General features: G+C 30.8%; 1 protein-coding gene across 1 annotated transcript; it reads right to left on the reverse strand.

Annotated features, from left to right (window-relative positions):
• Positions 1 to 858: 858 nt before the first annotated feature.
• Positions 859 to 4008, reverse strand: HELRODRAFT_163474 (hypothetical protein; the record flags this gene model as incomplete). Its single annotated transcript, XM_009027334.1, has 4 exons — positions 859 to 910; positions 2013 to 2085; positions 3423 to 3599; positions 3936 to 4008. 4 exons carry the CDS (start codon positions 4006 to 4008, stop codon positions 859 to 861), a joined length of 375 nt encoding a protein of 124 aa, XP_009025582.1.
• Between the last annotated feature and the right edge of the window lie 12842 nt (positions 4009 to 16850).

Consider the following 16850-nt stretch of genomic DNA (forward strand, 5'->3'; position numbering starts at 1 on the left):
CTTTGTGGTTATATCTTTGTGGTTATATCCTTGCGGTTATATCTTTGTGATTATATCCTTGCGGTTATATCGTTGTGGTTATATCCTTGCGGTTATATCTTTGCGGTTATATCTTTGCGGTTATATCTTTGCGGTTATATCCTTGCTGTTATATCTTTGTGGTTATATCTTTGCGGTTATATCTTTGCGGTTATTCTAAATTAAATGTAATCAAGGCGTGCTGAGTATTTGAAGAAATGCATTTATTAGCTTCACTCTTTACTCCCTCTAAAAAATACATAAGTTTTTCAAACAAAGCATTTTCACATGAAAAGAACTTGCACACAGGAACGAGGTGAACATGTGACCCAGTGACCTTACATGGTCATCATAACTCAGAGAGTGCATGGAAATGCAAGGCAGAACAATGGGCTGCAGTGAATTACGACGCCTGGTGGAAAATAAATGCTCGTTTGAAAATATCCCCCTGAAAATATAAGAAAACATTTTTTTGCGTGAAACTGTTTATTTATTATTTTATCTACAGATAGTTTTTCTTTGACATTTTTTCATTTTTATACCAACTCCATGTGAATAAAAAAAGTGAAAAATGGTTCGGGGTTATTAAATGATCAACTTCAGACAAAAAATGCAACTTAAACTAATTAACAAATTGTGTTCCATTAACATGACCGCCACCGTCTATTATCATATCATATTCCATTGAGATGAGTACACACGGCACATAAATAAAATAGACAATAAAGACTCATTAGATGAAGTCGAATTAAGAAGCGATGCATAATTCAAAACGTCCATATTAATCTCTTTTGATGGCTCTCTTGATAAAGTTAGCGTTATTTTATTCTTTGCGTCTGTTTAGTTGTTTGCCTGCCTGCCTGTCTGCCTCTTTACTAGCTGGCACATGTGTCTGAATGAGTTTTTGTCGTTAATTTATGGTGTTATTATAACGTTATCAATGTTGTTATCAGTATGTTATCTATGTCAATGTTATGATGTTAACATCGTTATTATGTTATTTATGTTATTATTAGTACTATGGTGTATTTTCGACGAACGCCATCATCCAACAGTCAAGTTAACATATATATGACGACTAGGCCAATTTCTATCCAAACATTGTTTGAGAAAAAAATGTCACATTTTACAGTATATATATATATATATATATATATATATATATATATATATATATATATATATATAATATATATATTGACAACCTCACTTCGAACCCGGCGCTTAACCAACAACGAAAACAAAGAAGTAATAAAAACTAGCATCGTAAATAGTGACAAAGAAGAATATGATGCTTTCGATGAAGAAAAGGAGACCAAAGAAGATGACCAGCCAATAAAGAAACCTGACACTTAATTCGCATCAAAGTCCAATTTTACAACACCAAAGTTACTTTTTACAACGTCAAAAGTTCATCTTGACAAAGTCAATATTTCCCTATATATACAGCAAGGAGCACTGATAATGATTTATTCGGAATCGAAATATGGCCTTATTTGCAGCATGAATTCGAAAAATAAGTTTATTTTGAATTTTAATAAACTAAACGTTCACCAAAAAACTTTAGTGAGAAAAATCGAAAAAACGAACTACAAACATATTAACGCCAAACATTCGGTAGAATTTATAGAATATTTTAAAAATTATGGTCTATTACCAACATATATATATAAGTAAATCTTGAAAACAACGTAGAAATATCTTGCGAAAAAATATCTTTCCATATATGAATATTTCGTTTATTTGTAGAAATTATATATACATGTATATGTGTTTTACATAATATATTATTATATTAACTATTGGAACATTTATAAAGCGCCAAATAAATCATTATTTCAAAGGCGCTAAATTTGTATATATATATACACACACATACATGTATATATATATATATATATATTTATGTAAAAAACATGACTTAAAAGATAACACGTATTTTAAAAATTGGCAGCAGCGAAAAAAGTTGATTGACGATAATCCCAGTGAGGAACTTCAAAGAGTTTTCATGCACGGTTGTGGGAACAAAAAGATGTTTGCCCAGCTGAGAGCGCATCATTAGGCCCACTAGTGAGAGCGAATTGTTACTAGGATGGTGTTTATAATGTCAACAACTTTATCTGTAAACGTTTAGCTGATGGTGATGGTATAATATTTTTTGTTATAAAATTATAGTTTATTTACTAAGCACGCTATGTAATAAATCATACATTATTGATTATAATATGTGATTAATTTATTTATATTTATTTTTTTTATTATTATCTTTTTTTTTATTTTACAAGGAGGTATAATACATTATTTGACTTATAAGAACATTAATTATTTTAAATTTATTCAGTATAGACTCACAGGTTATTTAATTTATTGTTTTAAAATTGTCTTAGTTTTGAGTAGGCACAGGGACGTTTCGTCTTTGCCTTTGTTTAACGTAATAATAATAATACAACATGTTTTTAAAAATATTGTTGGAAAAACAATAGAGCGAGAAGGCTGGAAGATGTAACAGAGGAGGATAGCAGGACAGTGAGTACTTCTGCAAACTTGATTTAAGAAACGTGCATAATCCTCTAGGCTCATTTTGCTTTAGGACTAAAATTGAAAATGAATCTTGTTATGAACGTAGGAACGTCTGCGCTTTGTGGGGCTTACCATTTGTTATCGTTACTGCAGCTTCACTGCTATGTTCACTATGTTGATCAATTCCTCGCTATCTCGTTATTTCTCGTTATTTTATCTTATTTGTCGTGAATTTTAAATACTTTTAGTTTTAATTTTTGAGAAATAATTTTTAAATATTATTAAGACTGTAGTATGAATGTAGTATGAATATTTTATAGCAGTACTGCTCTTGGATAGCAATAAAGTTGGTGAGTTTTCGCGTGCCTCTGTTGCTTTTGATCGGTTGTTACTTCTTCACAGTTGTAATGTTATACTTGTGCAATTGTAAAACAAAGACGAGGTAGCTTTGCTGTTTCATTCTAATTGCAACATTTTTTGTTTTTATGAAACTTTTGGGCAAAGATTGATCACTTCTGGTTGGAGTTTGTTCATACTTTTACTTTTTTATTGATAGGAATTTAAAATAGCAATGTAAAATAGACTTTGATTGTTTTACTCTAAAAGGTTGTATATTTTATACTATTATATGACTTTCATGAGTATTTAGATTTGATTCAAATATGGTTTAAATATATGAAACATCTAAATTTTACTAATATTAGTTAACAAATAAAAAATTGCAATGGTTAAAAAAGTTCTAAAGTTTTAAACAAATTTTTCATTAATTGAGAGTTGTTTGATTACAAAAAGGAAAATTTAAGATGAAGTTACGAATAAATGCTCAAAAGCTGTTTAAAAAAATAGTCTACAGACGCATTCTCCGACTTCACACAACCGCTCACCACCAGCTACATTCTGTTGAGGTAATCCTACATGAAGTTGGCAGTGGCAGACACGTAAGCACTGCATCACAAGTTCAGATACATTATTATGAGACGGTGAGCCTTTCAAAGCCGACAGTCGAACGAGTAATCTCACACTTGTCATAAGCATTTTCGACGGTTTAACAAAAAATAAACCTTCGCGGTAAAGGCATTCAAGTGTTTGTGATTTTATTCTATACGAGGCACAAATATTCCATAAATAATCAATAGATATTTTTAATAGTTAAGTAGAAAAGCAGTAATGCTTTTTATTTCGTTAACAATTGAAAAATATTGTATGTATCAAATGGACTAGTCTAATTTATTTAATCAATAGATGGGTATGAAATAATTGCTTCATTTAACTCACACACACACACACACACACACACACACACACACACACACACACACACACACACACACACACACACACACATACATACAGCTTATTTGGTACAGCCACGTCAGCGTTTGGCGAGTTTCACAAACCTGATCCAATAAATTTGATCAGCTGACGGGTATTTTTGATGGAATTCAATTGGAAGATTAAAGTTATTTTCATTTTAATTCTCGTGTGCGTGTGTGTCAATGAAGAGTCAAACTGAAACATTGGAAACACCAAATATTTTGTCTGAAGAAAAATATTTGTAATAATTTCAATACTTTCAAAAAAAAAGTTAAATTTCACTCCTAAATGAATGAATGCATGACCTACTAAAAAGCAAATGAAATTTAATGAAATGAAATTCGATTGATTAAACAGAGGCCAAATGGAGAAGATTTGATGGCTGCAAAAGTAAATTGAAGTATATTTTTAGTGCTTTTAAGTGCCAATAAACTCTATTTTATTTCCACTAAACTCAATTGTTGTAAGCTAAACAGGCTTGCTTGTTCCTTTAAAAAGGTTGAGAATGCCATATAATGGTCAATTCTACAAGTTTATTGTCTTGAATTTCTGCAGGGTCACAAAACTGTTGCTTTGTGTCATTCTGATTTTGAAATTCAACGTTATAGAAATGTGCTATTATATTTAATAAAATAGAATAAAACTTTTGACAATGAAAAATTTTTTCAAACATTATTTTCAAATAACTTTGATCCTAAATTTCAAAAAACAATTTGAATTGAATTATTTCAGCCTTTTTGCATGATGTAGGTATACGCTGGACAGAAAAAAAGTTCTTTAAATTTATCTTCATCAACAATGTTTATGCGGCCATACTGCCTGATGTCTCTCTTGTTTATTCACGTTTGACACACGTGTACACGTTGTGGTTGCTTGTATTTTATTTCCTTACAATAATTTCTCTTCTCTTCTTGTCATTTTCTGTTTATTGCTCACTTGCTTTTAATAATATTTAACAGAATTATTTATTAACCCACGTTGTTATTTAAACACGTTGATTGCTGCCCAGTTGTTTTAATGTTATCCTTCGATATAACATATTATTTACGTTTTAGTCAGGAAACTAATCCATTACATACGCTAATATCGTGTAAACAACAGAGGAAATGTCAATGAATTATTCACATGGCCGTATTGAATTTGGTATGTTAGCTATTGTGAGCGAGGCACATCCAATAAATAAGAATGACAAATGCTCCGTAGACATGAATGCGCACGCTGAAGAGTTATATAGAGCAGTAAACGCAATTTTTTATGAAAATGTTCATGTTCTGACGGGAAACGTACTTGAAATAAAATATTTTTGTCCTGGGAAGACAATATTATTGGTTTTTTTAACGTTTCGCACATCTCACAGCAATACAGGTGTTTAAGAACACCCGCTGAAACTTATGAAAAAAAAACTGATCGATAATGAAGACGATAAAACTCATTCGACCGTGTTTTAAAATGTGATTTGTGTGTTAGAGTGCATTGCAATTGAAAATGAGAGTTTGATTCGCATGTTGTTTTCAACAAAAAGCGATGTAATCGATCAATGCTAAAACCATTTTAATCGATTTAAAACTTCGAAATAATTATGGATTTGAAATCGTAGAAACATTAATTTGTTTTAATAATTTGAAAAAAATTAATTGAAAACAAATATTAGATCAAACTAATTGAATAATTGCAGTTTTGCAAGAACGAAAATTTAAGAAAAAAATTAACCTAACAAAGAGTCATCTTCCAGTTCTTTATCGGCCGATGTTGTTACAAATTTTGAGATAATTTAAAAATGAATTAGAAAAAATGAAAATGTTGTCATCGAACTTTAATTTTATGAAATGAGTTTATCATAATATTGGAGAGGACAAAAATCAAATCAACTCATGTTTGAACTTACACACCTACATAACAAATATATAAATCATCCGTTCACAACAAAATATTTATACAAATTAATATAAGTATGTCTTCGTAGAGAAAACATATCGGAAATTATATTAATTAAATTTATTTGTCAAATTAAGTCTAAAAATAATTTTGATACCAGTCTGAAACTAAACAAACGATGAACGACGAACGTGCCAGCAGTCGACCAACATTCAAACAACACATACCATGGGAAAATTCACGCAATAAATACATCTTTCGGTAGAAAACAACTGGGTCGATGCAATACTATTCCTATAATGTAGGCTCCTTTTCACATATATGCATCTGCATATATAAATAACTATGGACACACGTTATATATATATATATATATATATATATATATTTGTGTTTTTACAAATACTTTATTTTATATGTTTGTATATACTGTGACAATGTATGTATATATGTATATATATATATATATATATGTATATATATATATATGTATATATATATATATATATATACTGTTTTTACAAATTGATGTGCGTAAATTTGTGTAAAGGTATATAAATATTTGAAATAAACTATTCAAATTTAAAACCACCCCTTTGCCGCTATAAATTAACCGGTTTGAAAACACATTGAAAGTAATAAATTATGTATATAATAATACTATTCTTATTGGTGGGTCTTATAAATTGCAATATAATTCAACTTTAATAACAATTTTACAGTGACGAATTGTAATTTCATTGAGTTGACAAAAAAAAATAGTTTGCCTCGATATATATTTTTTTTATATATAAAAAAAGTAAAAATATGTAGTATAACAAACATTCACATTGAACAGTGTGAACCTTCGACTGGGAAGAAAAATGCTTCAAACGTTAGGATGGGGCGATAATTGAATTATAAAACGTCGCGGTCAGTCTTAAGTGCTTTACTGCAGTGGTAACAGAAGAAAAATTTACAAGGAGGTTTTTTGCCAAATTCTGAACTGTAAAAACTACTGAAAAAACTGTTTGCTTTGTTTGTAAACTATATGCAACTATATAGTGAATGATACTACACAAGCTTATTCAATCATTTATGGTTAAATAGGTATACTTCAGATTTAACTTGGCATTAGCCTACTTGTATATGTACCTAGGTATGTGTGTACACCCAATACGCTTACTTGACTTATTTGGACAGATATTTAAAAGTATTAGAATTTCAGTTCATTTTTGTTTGAATTATGATTTCAAAAGACAGCAATACTACTTAATGTTGAACTGAAATTATAAAATCATCCCTTGAAGCTTATGCACGGTTTACAACTATTTGTGATATTCATTCAGGAATGTGTGGCATTACGGTTACGGTTATTGAGTAATATTGAAAATAAGGTTAAGAGTTTTTAAAAATTTAAATGGAATAAAATTTTATTTTCATAACAAATTGAAATAATATTTTGAAATCAAAATTTTAAACAAACCAAACAAACAAATGAGAGAGGTATCAAAAGTTACATAAAACTGCAGCCGATTTCATGCCATTGAAATAAAAGCAGTTTATGAATATAAATGTTTCATGCAACATTAAAAAACTGCCCAAGAGCGTGTGTTTGCGGATACTAAAAGTTGGCGGACAATGGATAGTTGACACATTTATTTTACATGTATGTATTACGTATGCATGGATATATGCATGCATGCATGCACGTATGTTTATTAATATGTATTAATACAATCTACGTATGTATCAAGATATATTGATATGTGTATAATGTATACATGCAACTATGTAGTTATGTACATTGTGTCTGTCTAAAATGATTGGATGGTTAGTGCGTGCCCGTTATAGCCATTCATTGTCAATCTGTCTCAGAGGAAGAAAGAAACATCTGATCTTGTATAAAAATTTGTTTGTGTGAGTTGGTTCGTTTAACGCTACCTATGAAAAAATTCCATGGATGAAAAAATTTCACACATTTCGCACCTTACATTACACTCCTGTAATAGGACATCATCCACGCAGACAAACAAACAAAGACAAGCAGGCAAACATACACGGACATTTTTAATTTTTCACGTTTTTATATCTGTTTACGTGTGAATGTATTGTATATCTGAATGTACGTATATCTACATGCATTCTTATAGATGTATGTAGTTTATTTTTCTTGTGTGAAAGTGGTTTGCCTGTTTGAAAGGGCGTCCTAAATGATTTATATATGCATTGTTACCTGACTTTGTAAGGATAATTTGCAAGGAAGATGATGATGGATTGTTGTAAGATCATGCTCTGCTATGCTAGGCTGATGAATGTTTTCATCGAAATGACAAAAAATTCATCTTCATTTCATTGCAATCGTTTCTTATAATGGTAATTATAACAAAGTGGAATTATGATAGTGGAGAAGCAGGTGTTTGTGATTAGCAGCATTTAATTTACTTTTAATACCGGAAAAAAATATTATCTTGATTAATTTTTCTAACATTATTGTTAGATTGAAAATATTGACAATAAATAAAAATGTTTTTGCAGCCTCTAAACCGCTACAAAGGCATGCCACAGTAATAGAAGTAATTTTACAATGAATACATTTAGAAGTGTAACAGTAACAATTGATAGTAACAGTGTAGTTAAAGTTGACAATAATATCAGATGAAAACCATAAACATTTTTATAAACAGTATAAAGTAATCAATTAAAGTGGTTATTGGGTCAAAAGTTAAGACTGCTGTCACAGTGCGAAGGTTCAAAAGCAAAAAAATCCACACTAAGACACATCTCCTGTAACTCTTGCTAACACTTTAAAAAAAACTTTCAAAAAAGGTACAACAATGACAGTTATTATTATTAATATTATTATTATTCTTATTATTGTAATTATTATTACTATTATTATATACTGAAAGATATAATGATATGCACATTTTTGGAGTGTTTATGTTCTCCACATGCATGTGATGCCGTCTAGAGAACGGTCACGTTTGATTAATGAAGGAAATTGATAAGATGCAAGAGATGAAGTGAATATGATCATGCTAATTATGAAGATGATGATGAAGAAATGATGGTAATTAAGATGATGATGGTGGCAGTGAAGATGAGGATAAGAAAGAGGGAGAAGAGGAGGAAGAAGAAGATGATGGTGGTGGTGACAGTGATGAAAATACGTCAGCTTCATATGTTGAAATTAAATACCGGACAAAAAAGTGAACGAGGATGATGACGTGAGAAATAAAGATGATGATGGTTGAGACGATGAAGATGATTAAAAATAGAAAAAAAGACACTGAAGATGATGATGATGATGGTGATGGTGATGAAGAAGATGAAGATGGTGATGAAGAAGATGAAGATGGTGATGAAGAAGATGAAGATGGTGATGAAGAAGATGAAGATGGTGATGAAGAAGATGATGATGGTGATGGTGATTATGACGACGATGACGATGACGATTAAGGATTACAGCCATCAAGCGAGTTTATTCAACATTATAATTCAATGACTTCACGTATCGCACATGTTTTCAGTTAATATAAAAGGCAATTTATTGTATTTGCGTTTAAGATTAAAACTGCCTCAGCTAGGCTTCCTAGTTATGAGAATATCCGCTGAGAGAAATTAATGAAAAGAGAGAGGATGTTTACTGTTACTTTTATTATTATTATTATTATGTTTCTACTACTACTACTACTACTACTACTACTACTACTACTACTACTACTACTACTACTACTACTACTACTACTACTACTACTACTACTTCCAGAAGTAGTAGTAGTAGTAGTAGTAGTAGTAGTAGCAGTATTAAAAGTAAATTTATTCATTATATCACAATTACAAATATTTTTATTAGTCAAATAATAATAATAAAATGGCAATAACAATAATAGTAATAAAATTTAATGTAGCAAAAATTGTATCACATCATTGCAGCTGATGATATCATTGTGTAATGATACCGTATCATTTTAATTACTCTTATCAGTAAAACAATAACGACAATAATAACAAAAACAGCTGATACAAAAAAAATTGTGACTGGAAGATAAAAAGAAGGCGGTAATGAAGTTAACGGTAATGTTAATTGTCTTTAAAGCTCCCCACTGGACAATGAGTGGAACATCAAAAACATTCACAATGTCTTCCAACGATTCTTAAGTGCAACGTAATTGCCGTCTTTTCCAAACTTTAATTAATTTATCTTAGCGTTCCATTATTAGAATTATTGTTATTATTATTATTATTATTATGGTGGTGAGATTAAATAGGATTTTATAATTATTTCATTATTAATATTTGGTATTTGGAGTTAGAAAATAAAAGGATGTTCCCATTATTATTATTATTATTATTATTATTATTATTATTAACATGTCTTGGTCGGATTCATTCATAAAAACATTGATGGTGGCAGCAATAACCTCATCATATGGCATCTACTGTGAACGTAACAACATGTAACAATCTTTGTGCCTCGTATACTTTTTGTACTGGCCCTACGCAATGAGCGAAAAGTTTTATCACTAACAGCAACAACTTTCTCTATTTTAACTCTATTTTATTTAATCTCCATATACTACTTAATATCATATAATTTCGCGTATTGCTAAACTAATTAAACTAAATTCTCATGCTAACATTCATTAATTATTCTTTGGAAATTTGGATCTTACGATGAAATAAAAGGCTGTTCACATTATTGTTATTATTATTATTATTATTATCATCATCATCATTACAGGTATTGTTAATGTTATGATCAGAGCATTAATTCAACTAAATAATCTTCCTTTTTCATATTGGTTTTATTCAGTTGTATGTATCAGACGGCATTCCATCATATGTCAAAATATATACATAATTTTTTGCGATCAGAAAGGTTAAACTCTAAAATTTAACTCTAGACAATTTTTTTGATAGAATAAGTACATGATAAAATTTTTGAGAATCGATATTCTACGTGTCATTGTCTCAGCAAAGGCAATTAAAGATGAGATAAAATAAAAGCCGTGATCACACTAAAATATTCATAACGATGACGTCAATGGCCATAATGACCTTGTTTTCTGGGGTTGTTCATAATAACTATAAATACACTCCAGATTGGTGGTCAGCATTTTAAAAAGTGAACTTCCGTATTTTAATTACGAAATCATAATTAATATGATCAATCATTAATTTTTGTCGTGATCACACAGTTAATATCTCGTTGATACGCCAGCCGTACGGCGATGATGGATCGCTAATCGAAGAATGTGCGTGTACTGCCAGCGTATATATAATACTCCATGGTTTTTCAAAATTACTTCACAAGTTATTTCACAATTTTCAAAATTATTCTTTCACAATTTTTTACAAATTCTTTTTTTTATTAAATTTTACTATGACAACGATGTTTCTTTACATTTTAATTTATGAACTGCCTATGTCTAACTTTATTGATATGCGATTTTTGTTTAGAGCAACTAACTAACAAATAAAATGAAGATGTTCAACTAAAAACTAAAAAAACTGACAATGGTATAAACATACAGACAAATATACAAACATACAAACAATGAAACATTGCAAACATGCATAGAAACATAAATTTAATTGCAAGCAAGAGTATGGAACGCCACACAATTTCACGGGTTGTTTGAAGTTCTTTGCACCACACGCACCAAGGGACCCTTTATGTTCAGCCGCTTAATTGACTTTCCATTAAATATTTATATTTTTGTCCACACGAAACATTAACACTGTTGGCTTTGCTGTTGTTAGAACAGTTGTTGCTGCAGTTGCTGTCGCTGCTGAAGCTAGCGCTGCTACTACTACTACTACTACTACGACCACTTCTGCTATTAATGTGTTTTTGTTGTTTTGGCATTTCTTGTTGCTTTTGATGACGTCGATTGTTAATTTGTCGATATTGCTATTGTAGGTAGTGATCATTCCAATAAAAAACAGTTTCTGATGAAAATTTGCTTGATAGAGCGAAAATATTTTATTTAAGTTTAATTCCAACGTGTTCGGATTTACCATCATATGTTCATGTTCATTGTTCAGTGTCTGAGATACACTTTAGACAACTTTTGTATAGTTGGTTCTTGATTAATAAATATAAAAATATTACTTTTAATAATTCTACGTAGACGCTAATTTTTTAATGAGCTTTAAATTGCTTACCCAATTTTAAAATTTTTCCTTTTCAATAAAAGATATATTTAAGCAATGTTATCAAAAAGATTTGTTCTCAATACATTAAGTATGAACCTCTGAAACTTTTTGTAAAATTTCAATATCAACAAGTTCTTTGTTTTGAAAATTGAAAGCTTCATTTAAAAAAAACTCAAAAAATGCTATTCTTTTAATTGCACTTTTAATTTCTCATGAAATGAATTATCCATCATGGAATAACGTGAATTTGTTTCCAAACGGAGAATGTCAATCTACACTTTACTGACATTCACGTGAAATATAAGGAAGGAGACAAGCGCGTAAATTGACGCCAGTTGAGGCAAACACTTGTGACGAACGGCTTCCCACAGATGATAAAATAAAATGAAACAACAAAAAATAATTTTATCAACCGCGCGTTGTTTTCGTGAAGTGAACGGTGATAATTCTATGAGCATTGTATGTGCAGAAACAAAAATCAAAATGTCCGAAATGGTCAGTCATGAAACTGAAAATAAAGAACAATATATTCAAATGTCAAAAGTCCAGTTCACACGACTGAAAAAATTTGCCAAAACATTTTGCAATAATTTGCACCAACTTTGAGTTTGATTGGGTCGAGCATGGGAAAATTTTTTTTACATGACGTTTTAACATCGTTTGCGTATAAAATTTTGCCGCGAAATTGATTAATACATTCTTGAAGATACTGGAGGGATAAAATTGAACTAAACTACGAACACTAAAATTGATGTTTGTAGTTGTTGAAATATTTTTTCAATGCCAGACATAATCTTGAAAAGTGTTACAGTTGATAGGGTGCTAAATATATCATGGGCTAAGGCTAAGCTATTCAAACAGATAGTGATTATTTCCAACCAGCGTAAAAACATCGAAAATTGATGCCCGGTTAATACAACCAGAAGACCCATTCATTAATATCACAAAAATCAATATTGAACTCTTAAACTGGATATGCGTTGAAGTTTTCTATGAATTTTTTCTGAAAAAATATTTACAAATCATAATTTTTGCAATATCTATTCCATTTATGGCTGAAATAATTTCATACCGAACTTGTTAATTGCGTCTAAATTGATATCTTGACACTGTGTATCGTACTGCCATCTTTTTTTAATCAAACGTTATTATTTATCATTGATCTGTCTCGAGTTTGCAAGTTTTGTACGTCATTTTGTAGAAAATCTGGTGCAGTTATAAGCACCTTCTTTCATTTGAATCGTGCACTTGAATTGGCTTCCGCTATCAAAAGATCACAACGAATGTAGGAAGTCTCAATAAGGTGCAGTTTGATAACAACCAATCACCTAATAAAGACATTGCGCAACACCTGATGTTAAGTGATAGAGATGATGTTCACGATCAACTAATGCATTCACGGACAAATGCAGCGAGCCCACGTGCAAAAGAAATTTGTAAAAATTTCAAAGTCGTGTCATTCCAGTGATGTAGTGGATACAGTTAATGTAGAAAAAATATCTTGCTATTTTTTTTCATGACTCCTATTTGTTCATCAATTTTATAAAATTTAAGCAATGAAAAATTTGCATTGTCAGGGAAGCAGACGCGCAATTGTTTTCATGGCAAAAAGTTGAAGGACGTTGTTGTGATATTAATTAGGCATGTTTTTCTTTTGAATGACTCTACATAAATTATGCAAAACTGCTCTCTTGGATATAATTTTTTATTGTTTTTCTCTAAAACATGCCCGAGTTTCAAATTTTCAAAGTAATAAAATATTGTTTTGGAGGTTAGCAATGAATGTTAAAAAAAACTGGCATATTATTTTTGAATTTAATTACAATTTTCAAAAAGTTTAAATTTTTTATATTCAAAAAAGTTGAGTGCACTGTAAATTTATATGAACAAATATTTTGTTAACAAACTCCTGTTCACCAGCATGGGTTTGTTCGTTCGCGTGGATCTCAACTGCACGTGGAAACGAGCGGCAAGTGACAATTAAACGAGCGAATGATGTAGGAGGCTCAGCACGTGCCATGGAGGATAACACACGTTCCACACTCACTCCTCAATTTCTCTCTTTCATCTTCAGAAATTTTTTTCATTTTGTTACCGAAAAAGAATATTTTTCTACCAACTCTATGAAATTATATGTATAAAAAATTATACAGTAGATTGATTATGTGAATGTTGTTACTTTGCAACTAAAAAAAGAACAGGCTGGCCGCCACGTTGTGAAGTTTTTCTTTAATATTTTTGTCTCTACATTATTTCTCCTTTTTTTTTACTTTTATTCAACGTTTTAGATCCGCACTAAATCATTTTACAAGTGCTCATTATCTTCAATTTGTTTAGAGTTCAGCCGAAGGAACAAACAACTGGTTAGTTGAGAAGATGTAGGGAGAGATTGATGCGGCTGAATACGTACAGTACAGTGCAGGCAAGTCGGTGATGGATGGTGCAACAATGGGCTATCGAGAGGCTGCTTAATTAATGGTCAACAAACTTTAAATGGAAAAAATTTCGAAATAAATAAAATATTTTTTTTCAAATTTATCACCTGAAATTGAGTCAACATTTAATGATTTAGTTTTTGAATTTTAAATTTCAGTTGAATGGATCTGGTATAAGTGTTGTAATATTGTAATAGAAAGATGCTCAAGCCAAAATACTCAAGTAAAGAAATAAAAATGCAGTAAAGAGCAAAACACGACATGTCCATATTGCGGGAGCGAAGGAAGCAATATATTAAGAAACGGCGTGGAATCGCTAAACTTGAAATGACATGCAAAAACACGTCTGCTCAAACATGGGATCGTGACGTCATGCATTCCTTCCTGGATTAGATCACATGCGATCCGGTTTACTCATTAAATTTCGAAATAGCGACGACGACAATGCTGACAATGACGATGATGATGATGATGATGATGATGATGATGACAAAAAAAAACTGAAAAATTAATGATAATGAAAAAAGGCAAGAGCAATAATGTGAAAGATTTGATGATGAAGAAAATGATGACGATGACAAGAAGGAATATGATGACGTAGATAGCAGTATGGGGGTATGAAAAATTTGTGCTGCTTCATGAATATTCAATGAATCGTCACTCTGACATTACTCTGATGACATAAGGTGACACGAGGAACAATAACAATAAAGCAGTCATAACAAGTTTTTAGCAATGTTAAAATTACTCTAAAAATATTTATCACTTTTTTGAGTATTCTTACAAATATTGTGCTATATAATAGTGAAGATTTATTCAAATGATAGCTAAAACAGAGTAAATCTGAAATTTAAGTGTAATTTTATTAGTGTCTATACTGCAACGTTCAAGCTTAAATTTCTATAAGAATGAATTTTGCAAATATTAAAATTATTAATTAAGCCAAGTGAAAAATATTTATTACTCATAACGAAGCACCCCTGATGGGTTGGCAACAGTTTTCTTCAACGTAATCTACATCCTTTTCACGACGCAACTAAACGCGCCGCTCTTCGACAAACTCATAAATTCTCAATAACCGACAACGTTCAAACAACAATCCACAACAGCCGAACTACTCTACAACCTCCGAACCGGTAATATCCACCCCACCGCCCAACAACCCACAACCACCATCAATCATGAACCAAAACCCAAGAGCTAGTGAATGATTGTCTAAATATTCCTCCCTTTTATTGTTCATCTGATCGCTCCAACGTTCACAGCTGCTGTTTGCGGCTGGCTGCTGATGGCGTCGATGACGACTATGGTAATGATGTTGACGTGATGATGATGATGTTGATGTGATGATGTTGGTATGATGATGGTGTTGATGATGATGTTGTTGTTTGTTTGATGATGATGGTAATTGTTATGATTGCAACAATAAGGATGCTGATGTTGATGACGACGATGGTTATGGTGGTGATGTTGGTGTGATGATGGTGATGATGTTGTTTGTTAGGATGACGTAATGATGATAATGATTTTGATTAGATGGTAATGGTTGTGGTGATGACGACGATGACTGCATGACTTTGTAACCACAATTATGAAGTCGTTTGATTTTGTGGTCTTTGTAATTAATGATATAGAATAATAATCCGTGTGTGCTTGGTTCATAGTAAATTAATATAATGATCGAAGAATTTTCAAATTAAAAATCTTCATCTTGATTTTTCATTTGAAAAGTATGCGAATTATGTAAAAGGTCCTTTACTGCATGTGACGATGAATAAATAAGGAACATAAACTTGAATACTGGATTGAATTCCTCATATGCATGCCTGCTAAGAAGAAGCGTAGAAAAAATTGTCTAAATATTTTTTTTGACATTTCGATTTCAATCCTTTGTTTATGACTTTTAGGATTATGTAGCATGATTAGGATTATCAATAAATAATAATCGAATGAGTGAATGAATGATTGGATGAATGCGTGCATGATTGAACGAATGAATGAATGAAGAACTGATTGAACAAAGAAATTAATAGATAAAAAAACTGATGCTTATAAAAATAACTGAATGAGTAAAGATTTGCCAAAAAAACAAAACAAAAAAAGTTGATAATATAAATACAAGAAAATCCCAAAATAAAAAAGTTTCTTGAACAGTGCCTTCTTGTTAACACAAAAGTTTTAATAAGAAGGTCGTTTCAAAATGCTAATGTCGAAAAATACAACATTAACAAAATCCAACTTGAAATTAATTGCGCTGTTTAATTAAATAGACGGAGCAAAACCATCAGCACGAATAAATGATCGCGGCATGTGAAATGTGCAAGCAGGCGCGCAACAACATACCTACGGCTACGATCTTCATTGGCTGTCGTCACATCAAAACAACCTCAAATACTCAATCAACATTATTTACTAATATGATTCAATAATAAAAAACCATGAAAATCTAAAATATTTGTCTTAAAGGCAGAAAACAGACAAAGAGTTATTGCATTTGGAATTTAAATGTAACTCAGAAAACTAAAAAAACATTTTATATTTTCA

The sequence above is a fragment of the Helobdella robusta genome (genome assembly GCF_000326865.2).
Source record: "Helobdella robusta unplaced genomic scaffold HELROscaffold_5, whole genome shotgun sequence".
In the NCBI taxonomy this organism is placed as follows: Eukaryota; Metazoa; Annelida; class Clitellata; order Rhynchobdellida; family Glossiphoniidae; genus Helobdella; species Helobdella robusta.